The sequence below is a fragment of the Lepidochelys kempii genome, chromosome 8 (genome assembly GCF_965140265.1).
Source record: "Lepidochelys kempii isolate rLepKem1 chromosome 8, rLepKem1.hap2, whole genome shotgun sequence".
NCBI classification, from domain to species: Eukaryota; Metazoa; Chordata; order Testudines; family Cheloniidae; genus Lepidochelys; species Lepidochelys kempii.
Window position 1 is genome coordinate 19,599,199 of NC_133263.1, and position 10,408 is coordinate 19,609,606.

The window sequence follows — 10,408 nt, forward strand, 5'->3', positions numbered from 1 at the left end:
CAATAAAATATATAAAATTGTACAAGACATCCCTTTCAAAGGGACTTTAATATAATGGGAGTGGAGACAGGTGGGGGACTGAACTACAGTGGAAGACAACACATCCTGGAGTAGGTCAAAACTTTGTGGCTCTTTTTTTTTCTTCTCTCTCTTCACAACATGCTTTTAAAAAAATGCATCCAGGAGAAGTTCTGCCTTCAGCTAGCTGCATTCTCTATAGTAACTTTACCACAAAGTTTAGCGCTAGTAATAATAATAATAATAAAACAATAATGATTATAAGCCTGGGCTCTATCCTGTCATTGGTTTGTAAGCAGAACTCCCCCAGTGAAATTCAGGAAAGGAGATCAGTTTGCAGAGCAGTGGCATCCTATTGTCCCATATGTTTCTTTTTGGTACCTGAATCTATTGGTGGTTTCAAGAAATGCTTAAGTATGATTCACGATATTGGCATTCTTTACAAGGTGATTTTTTCAAAAAGCACAAATTATTGCAAATAAAAAACAACTCTGCATTATGGTTTGATAGTCCTTGCACACTCTGGAAAAAAAAAAGCCCACCTTTTTTCTCCATATGTCTATAGTATGCTTCCACCCCGGCCGCTTCGAATAGCATCATAGAACCAAGCGTACGTACACCTGGCTGTAGATGAAATTATTAAACACGCAAAGCAGGAAGGGATAAAGACAAAACTCTTTGCCTAGAGCCCTCTCTGTGCATCCCTCCTCCCCCACAGTGCTTTGAAAAAAATGTTTAAGCGAGTTCTACAAAAAAAAAAAAAAAAAAGGGAAAATAAATGATCCGATAATGGGATGGGTAAAGTTATTATAGACTTTACTCATTTGGGGGCCCGATCCTGCGGTCCGGGTATGCTCTTTGTTGCTTTGGTGCAGGGTGGCCCCATTTGAAAATGCAGGAACTTGCTGCCTTTGGCCTCAGTCTGACTCTACTGGGGCCTACTTCCTATTTACAGTGATTCTCTGTCTTCTAGGGTTTGTTTTAAAAACAAAACTCGATGATACCTTTAACCGCCCAAATATTAAGTGACAAAACTTAAGCTTCAGTTTAGGGAAGGAACCACTCCTACTTTAAAACAGGTCTTGGGGCTCCTCTAGGAAGGGGATAAGGAAACTATGCCTTGAAAATACAGGATTTATTGTTTACCGATTCCTTTGTCTCATGTGCAGTATATAAAGAGAACTATATTTATTTAATTGTATATGTTTTTATATTTTTCTTTTAGGATCAGAGTCTGAGTGCTCAGATCAAGTTGAGAGGAGACCCTGGCTGCATTCCCAACCTGTAGCATACAGGCTGCTTTACTTTTCTAATGCAAACTCCTATACACTTGGCATGGCACATAGAAGCCGGCAGAAACAATGACCAGAACTTGTTTTCTAGTGCGTTCTCGGATTGGACAAGATCCGCCAGGAAGTCTATAGAGCCGTTGCTTTCCTTTGGATCTTCTTAAGATAAGTGGTACATGCTATATCCGACAGGAGTAGCATAGAGTCCTACAGGTGGGATGGGAAGCACAGGTCTGTGAAAAGGATAAGATGGTCCATACAGTGAGGCCGCCTGGATGGGAGAGTTGATGGGGAAAGGTAGACTGAACCCAGAAGGCAGCATGGGCTTTGCTGCCATTTTTAGCTTCTCTAACTCGGCCTCCTGCAGTCTCTTGGCCTTGGCCCTCCGGTTCTGGAACCAGATTTTGACCTGGGTCTCTGTGAGGTTGAGAGAGCTGGAGAATTCTGCTCTTTCTGCGATGGACAGATATTGTTTCTGGCGGAATTTGCGCTCCAAAGCCAGCAGCTGGGAAGTGGTGAAAGGGGTTCTGGGCTTCCTATTAGTCTTGTGCTTCCTCAGTGTGCATGCTGTGGGACTCAGGTGTCCTGGAAGGAAAGAAAAGGCCAGTTAAAAAAAAGAGGAGGAGGAGGAATGCTTAAGAAAAGAAAGGGGGAAGAAAACGAAGCTTGAAAGTATGTTTGGGATTTGTTTCATTCACACCCTCCTGGAGAGAACCCCCACATCTGAAGTACTAAGAACATGACTTATAAGCAGTGCTTGAACTCATTGCTGTCTGGGTCCTGGGCTGTTTACACAGCACAAGTAGAGACATCCCGGCCCCATTTCACACAAGGCAGGTAGAGAATCCCCATTCCCCTATAAGCCTTTACGTGACAAAAACAACAAAAAGTAAACAGCATGTGAGGACATCAGGGGGTCAGACCACATCAATGCAGAGTACCGTGCAAATGTCTTAATAGCTTGGGTGAACAAGAATTCCTAGGACCCTCTGTGTACAACGAAGTGTAACGTGTTATAAAAGAAATACGTTCTGAGAAGTAAAGTGTCTGGCAAGGGACAGAAATAAATCCACCATCATCACCACTCTCCAGGAATTTTTCCATTAGGAACAACATCTTGGGCCAAATCCTGCAGTCCTAGTAGGCGTTTTGTCGGAGAGCCATAGAATGGGATCTGATAATATTCTTTGTGTTTGCTGACACCTCTACCTGCCTCCACTGAAATCGGCGGCGGGGGGGGGGGGAGGGGAGGAGGAGGATCGGGCAGTTTTATTACCTTTTCTTTTAGATTATTCCCAGCCCCTCTCACTCTGCTCCCCTCATCCCCCCACCATAAAATGAAAGAGAAGCACAGGAAGGAAAGAACGCGAGCCCTTTTTCAACATGTAGCTTTTATGACATAGGCTAATTAAAAAACCCGTATAACTGCATCATCTCTGGCCAATACAAGGATGTGGAATTTGTTACCTATCGTGTTCCATTGTAATCCGGGCCACAGCATTTACATTGTTATGTTAAGGAGGATCACTGATTTTTCTTAGAAGACTTTGCATTTCAGTAGTAACCTTCTGGGTTGAAAAGAATGACTAAAATGTGAGCAAGTGGGAAACCTGGGACGCTTAATTGGCTCTAATTCGAAGTCTTGAACAGGCAGCTCGTTCTTCAGTGCGATATCGAAAATGACAACCTGCCCTAAATGGCTGGTGCGTTCTAGACACGTTTTTGGCTCTATTTCATACACATTTGTCAGTATCCGTACACTCCATTTGTTAATATATTTTTCTTTTGCCTCTTTCAACTTTTTCAAAGGACGTTTTGAATTTTAAAATAGCCTGGCCAACGAGTTTGGAATGCGTGTGTTGCAAAACAACCCCCAGAACGGTTCACCGTTTGAAAACGAAAAAGTAGAGCAAGGAAAGGATTGCCCAGAATAAAAGCAAACCTTAAATTCTTAATCCCTATTCTGTTTACTGAAGAGAAGAGTATTTTCTAATGCAAAACAACGTGTGGTTAATACATTAGGGGCGTTTTCATAACTATGCAGCCAGTGTGGGTATTTCGTGGAGTCCTAGAACTTCCTAAAACACAGTGAACATAGAATTGCTACGCTTTTAATACACTCCATTATGCCGCATTTTAAAATGAAATTATGATTAGATGTTCCTATGAATTTGCTTCTCAGGAAAGATCTCCAAAGGCATGGTTAGACGAGGGGCTTCAGACTTACGCCTTTTCCCTCCTTACACAAAGCATGTGAAGACTAAAAAGGGAGCTGGAGGGTTTATCTCGAAATTGCAAGCACAGAAAAGGAGATAGTTTAATTCCACTGAAATCAAAAGCAAATCTTCAAATGACATCAGGAACTGGCCCAACAAGTCAAGATTTCTGACGTGTGTGTGTGTGTGTGTGCGGGGAGACTTTTGACCTCGTAATAAGTACTTATTTTTGAATAAAATCCCAATCAAAGGTTTACTGCCAAATACCTGCAAACTTTAACCTATGTATCTTTCACCATTTCGGCATCCTTTCAAATAAGTCACCTGAGTGTAGAGCAGTGAGAATAAACAGAGCGCTAGAACACATCTCACTATCTTTACTGTGGACAGTCTACAGTATTTGGTGAAATGGCTTATTTTAAAGGTATCACTTGTGCTTTTCACTAGATTTTCTGGCAAATCCTTGACACAGTCACCTGACTGCATAATCCTACCTGTGTCAAAGAAACCAACCATGTAGTTTAAGCTACTCCTCTCTGGTCCCACTGATCACTCCCTGGACCAAACATAACTTTTCAAATAACCTATTTTAAATGTCAAGAGTGTGCAGGATGATGATCTATATCATCTCTTGTAAGAATCCAGACAAAGTCACTGACCTACACACAACCCTCTAAGACTTATCTAGTGTCGGAAGTCAACAGTTATTTGACAGGGATAGGTTTCAGAGGAACAGCCGTGTTAGTCTGTATTCGCAAAAAGAAAAGGAGTACTTGTGGCACCTTAGAGACTAACCAATTTATTTGAGCATGAGCTTTCGTGAGCTACAGCTCACTTCATCAGATGTTCATCATCAACATCTGATGAAGTGAGCTGTAGCTCACGAAAGCTCATGCTCAAATAAATTGGTTAGTCTCTAAGGTGCCACAAGTACTCCTTTTCTTTTTGACAGGGATAATAGAGGAAGGGAGAGGAAGGGAACCCTCACTAATAAGGGTAGCAAGCTCCAATTTTCATGATGTCTTAAGCCTTCTTTTACCAAAACCTAGGACCAGACACTAGGACCCTCGTGCAGGCAAAATTTCCACCGAAATAGTGAATTCCGTGAAGAGCCATGAATACTTCTAAATCCCAGCATATACTTTCCGTGACATGTTAAAGTTGTAGAATGTTGTGACCTCTGGATTATTGGCAATTTTTAATAGAATTAGGAAAAAAGCGGGGAGCTCAGTGACCCTATGATCGTGGAAAAGAGATATGTGGAGTAGTGTCTAGGTAAAAATGTTTGGCCTTGTCTATTTCTAGGTCATAATGTGTTGGAAGCTGTGTGCTATAACTAGTAAAATATAGAAAGAACACCCCCCCCCAAAAAAAGCGTTTGGTTTAGGGTATTTTCATACCCTTCCCTAGCAAACCTGGGGTACATCGAGATTGGGAGACTTTTCTGCACAAGAATGAAGCAAGATTATTAGTTTTTTTTTGTTTTTGTTTTTTGCCTTTTACACTGTTCTGTCTGTTGTCACACAATCTCTTCAGAACGTCCCAGACATCACATTAATTTGGGGGCTCAAAGAGAATTGAAGGAAGGAACATACACAGGTACTGGAAAAGTTAGCACCGTAGCTTTGCTAAAACTTTCTTTTCGTGATACTAGATTACAAACTGAACGCCTTCAAGATAGTTAGACTGAGCAGATCATATCTGTCGGTGAAGCAGTTATTAGATCAAAGCAAAGCAGCCCTTTTTAATTTTTAAACGCAAGCTCGACATGTCTTGATCGAGCTATTGTTACAGGTGCGTAACACCATTGGCTGCTCTCTGTGTGGGAAACTATGGAGCTGCGTGGCCATTTAAAATATATTTTTGTCATACCAGGTCAACCAGATTCCTGAAGTTAAAAAGGGGCCGAAACACTGGCTCTTGAAAGGCGGGATGGGATCTAAGCGGGCTAGCTGCGAAGTTCAATGGCGAAATGCGCGAGTGTCCACACACGGTTGTGTAGCTACACATGGAATTCCGCTCTGAAGCACTCGCCCCACCCAAGGCAGCGGCAGGCATGCTACTGGCGTGCATTACTCGCCTGTGGATCGTGGGCCATTGAATGGGGTGGAAACACCTCTAGTGAGAGGATCCCGCAGACATGACAGTGTCCTCCCCAGTTTCACACACGTTAGGGCAGGCACTTAGCGCAGCCAGCTCGGATGGGTTCATTCATGCGCACAGTGGAGGAGCCAGTATCCCCCATAACAACACTGGAATTCTCCTGGGAAGCGACGCTCGGTCCAGTGCAGTTTGCGACCTCATTCTAAAAATCTCTCCTGACAAATGCGCGGTGTCCGGGAAACTGCTGCGGGACTCCGGCTCTTCACTTACACTGGGCCACACAGCGTCTAGCCAGCCACCCTCCATCCACATCTTACCGCTCAAAGACTCCTTCTTGGACGTGAAGGAATAGATTAAACCAGGAAGCAGCAGCCAGTTCCTAAAGGCAGAGTCAGCGCCCTCCCTGGAAGCTAGGCGGACACAGATCTGGTTTCATGCCCCAATACAGACCCTTCTCCCACGCGCACGACTCAGCCCCCAGACGCAGCATTTGTTAACTCGGACAGCCCCCATCTGTTCTATTTAGCCCCGCTCGTGTCAGAGCCCCAGCGCCGGGCAGCACTCACTTGGTGGAGGGGAATATCTCCCGGCCTCTTGAATCCAGGAGCTGCCGTCTTCGGAATTCTCCGATTTGACCGACGAGGTTTCCAAAGTTTTTGTAAGCCCCCCGGGGCTGTGAGCTTCACTGGAGCCGTGCCCTGGCAGCAGCAGGTTCCGGGAGGTGCCCAGGCCAGCTCCTTCCATGCCTCCCCCGCCGGGGGTGACGGGAACCTCTTTGGAGGGCTTTTTGTCGGACATGAGCGCTTCCACGCTGAAAGGCAAACTGGAGACTTTGATTTTGTGATGATCCTCGGCACCAGCTGCTGCGCCCTCTTCATCCGAGGAGAAAACCTCCTTCGTCTTGGAAGGAGAAGACATCGCTGCGCACCCCCGCAGATCCCTGTGCACTGCGCCTGGCACACACAGACACACACACACAGCTCTGCTTGTGTGTCCCTCCGACTCCGTGCGGCTCCTGCTACTCACTGCTCAGGGACCCGCCAGCTCCAGCCACTCAGCAATTCCCCCTCCCCCCGCTTCTTTTTTTGGGTGCTCAGTTGTTTCCTCCTTTGGGAAGTTGAGTCAACTCAGCTAGCCAATCAGAGCAGCCCTGGGGGATGACGTCAAGGTAACACTCTTGTGATTGGTTCTGAGTGGCTTCTCCCCCCCCCCCCCGCCCTTTCAAAAAAATAAATGGGGAGTTAATGACATGGGCAGCAAACGGAGCTGTGTTATTAAGGAGCCTTCCAGGGCTATAATCATGCCAAAGCAGGAAAAGTCAGTTGGGTAATTAAGGCAGGTTAATTTAAGAGGATTCTAAGATTCCAGATTTTTCTCTTTTAAGCCCCCCTCCCTCCTTTTAAACACTCATTTTCTCTAGCTTGTGGCATAACCGTCACCCACGTCCAATCCCATCCCAGGCGTTTGTGCCTGACACGGAAACATGTGACATCTGAACCCCGACAGTCACCGCCGCTTTCACCTGTGGCTCGGGCAGGGCACCAGCGATCCTCGTCTTATTGGTGAATTTCTGCTATGTAGTCTTTTGTCCAAACGCACCCACGAGACTACGGTAAATTGCACGTGCCTCACCCCTTTTCTGCTGCTCTTCCAGCGCCTCCGAACCCTTCCCAACACGCTTTGGAAAGTTAAAAGAATAATTTGATTTGCAAATACACGCAGTTCCGTTCGGATCCAATGCCAGTGCGGTCCGAAGGGGTAACCATTTGTGCAGCGTTCCCGTACCTCAGAGGGGAGAATTCCGTATAGTTGGCAAGAACAAATACATCAATATATGATCTTTATAGCTGGAATATTTTTTCCGCTACAAATGCACTTTTGCTCTATTTCTTAGTGCACACACGCCAGTTAAAACCTCCCTACAAAGGTGGGATTTTTAACGATTATTTTGCGCACATAAATGGCACACGCCCAATAATGATGACTAAATGTGGTTCTAATGAGCATGGGACCTGATTCTGCAGTCCTCCGTTTGCAAACATACTGACGTAGTTTTACGGGGGGCGGGGGTGATTCTCCCTCTTTTTGGCTCCTTTCCTGTGAATAAGGGCGTGTTAATTAAAAGCATTTATTTTAATCGCCTTGTGGATAAAAGCAAATACATTTTCTTCACAACGAGTGTAATTTCATCATGGTAATTATTTAATTACATGCTGGGAACTATTGCTATTAAAACGCTCAGAGAAAAATAAAGCTGAAAATGTAGGCGAGGGCAGTTAAACCTAACACAAACCCTGCAAAAGTTACGAGTCTGACTGTATTTATTTATATATTTGGTGGTTGATTCCGCCGAGACTTCCACTGACTGCAGAAGGAGCATAGGGGTAGGGGTGGGATACAGGATCGGGACCTGCCAAAGCAAAACTATATTGCAAAGTTGTTGTTTTAAAGGGTGGTTTTATTTTTGACACTAACTGGTTAGTAGTATTAGTTCTATGGACCCATTGCCTCTCAATAGTTTGAGAGCTTTTATCCCCGTCTTATTAATATCCCAGACTGTTACAACCACTTGGTCTTGACCTTGGTTTCTTGCGCCTATGTACTGTGTATCTCGTGTTCGTCTTTAGGCGAGAGCACTCTTCTTTGAGCGGTATCCCGGGCTTGATCCTGTAGCTGTTAATCAGGCAAGAGGCGTTTTGCTTGGGTAAGGACAGCAAAAGATTATGCCCCTGGCCTAGATTAGCTCTCTTCTCTGTCTCCCAGTTAGGGGCTACCATTTCTCAGAAAGGGAGTAGAATAGAACGTTTAAAATGAAACTAAACTCAAGTTATTTAAAGGGCCATATAGTAAAAAACCAGGTCCCCTTGGGTTAAAAATAGCAAAATGGTAGGAAATATCCCTAGTATGCCACTTCGGATATTCTAGCCCATTAGCCACCTTTTCAGCTCTCGAGACAGGAGCTGTTAATCCTTCCCCTAAAGTCCGGCCAGCATCTGTAAAATATACAAGGTATTCAGATCGATTGAGTAGCAATACATACAGTCTTTCCTCTACACACAATCCTCATCGGCACCTCTTCAACAAAGATCTAGTTTATAAGAACAAAATCAGGATGTTTCGCATTAAGCCATAAACAGTTTCAGCAACTATTAAAAGAGGCAGAACACTGAGGAAGCTTTCAGATGCATTAATAATAGGTTGGAATTATTATTTTTTTCCCACTTCAGTAAATAGCACATATGATCCATGGTCATTTTCTCATTAAGTTAAACCACAGGTTACACAGTGTGTAGAGAATGGGTTGGAGAGCAATTTAAATTACATACTGTGACTTCCTATTTATGGTCTTGCAAACCATCCTGCTGCAGTTCGTCTACTTCGTATCTCCTCTTGCCCCCCCTCCCTCCCCGCTCACTGCATCATGACAAGTAAATGAGAATTAATGAAAATAATGAAACAATGTGTGTCTAGGGAACAATGAAGCGCCGGTGTAAACCATTGTCGAGTGGCTTAAATGCTACAGATAATTACACCGTATTCACAAAGTCAATGCACCTTCTAACTATCCATAAAGAAAGAATGCTGGCTGGGGGGTAGGTCAGGGTGACACTGTTTTAAGAATCGAGTACACTGGGTGTATTTCTTCATCTGGACAGAATATTCTATTCGAATTCCTTTCACTGCTGCATTGCTGTGGCCCGTACTTTATATCACAAGCGTGGTTGTATGTGTGTGTTTGGTGTGCATTATCTGGATTGTATCCCCTTTGGGGCAGCAAACATGCCTTTTATAGGCGTTTGGATAGCACACTGCACATTTAAGGCTTGGTTACATAAATGTCTCACAACAACAATTGGGTCGGTTGCTGCTATTCGAGCGTAACTTTTGGTGTGAATGATATTCGTTACCCATTTAGTACCACCTTGGGTTAGCAAAGCCTTCCTGAACCCATCCCCGATGTTCTGCGAAGGTATCTGTTACTGGCAAATAGTCTGGCTGGATAATTCGAAGCCTATGGTTGTTCGCTAACTGTTAGTTTAGACATGTCTGATTGTTTATTTCAATCATGGGGATTCGTTTCTGCAACCCGACTAGATGCCCGCATCTCTGAAGATAGGAGACGAGGATGACTAACTTCCTAGGACAGAATTTTGGATGAATAAATACCCGCACTAGAATCTGGGATTTGCGAACATTTTCAGGAATGCTCGGTGGCTGTCCAGCTCCTGGTGAAAATATGGAAAATACAGCCACAGGAGCCACTGCGAACCCAAATAAACTTCTCTTTCATTCCGGAAAATAATCACAAGTCCGTTTATTTGACTATTCGCCCGGGTCTCTCTGGGATCAAAGAGACCCGACAACCTGTCTCAGCTGCATAATTTCCTTTCCCCAGAGACACACGTCACATCTCCTGATCCCTAAGCAAATGTCACGAACCTTTGCTCTAGAAAGGAGACTGGGGGAGGAGCGGGGGGGGGGGTGCCCGCTAACCCCCTGCTTGTGCCTTAAGGGCTCTGGGGCTGCCTTTGACTTGGCGTACCCCCACCCAGGTGTCCGAAAGCCTGGACTCGGAGATCCCAGAAAAGGACAGGGACCCTGCCAAGGTCAGGGGCACCTTCCTACTCCAAGTGTGCGGGGTGGGGATGGACCGGAGAGTTCTGGAGGGGAGGCTGGGAACGAGCACTCGTTAGACACACAGCAACAACCCCACGGGCTTGGCCCCGGCTGAGCAGTCTGGGGCTTAACATAACCTGTACCCACTCTCCGACACGCAGGTTC

The 10,408-nt window shown here is 44.9% G+C and overlaps 1 protein-coding gene across 1 annotated transcript; it reads right to left on the bottom strand.

Annotated features, from left to right (window-relative positions):
• Positions 1-1,446: 1,446 nt before the first annotated feature.
• MSX2 (msh homeobox 2) lies at positions 1,447-6,601 on the bottom strand. Its single transcript, XM_073358158.1, has 2 exons — positions 6,193-6,601; positions 1,447-1,892 (listed from the first exon to the last, which is right to left on the bottom strand). Exons 1-2 carry the CDS (start codon positions 6,542-6,544, stop codon positions 1,468-1,470), a joined length of 777 nt encoding a protein of 258 aa, XP_073214259.1. The 5' UTR covers positions 6,545-6,601; the 3' UTR covers positions 1,447-1,467.
• Positions 6,602-10,408: the final 3,807 nt, after the last annotated feature.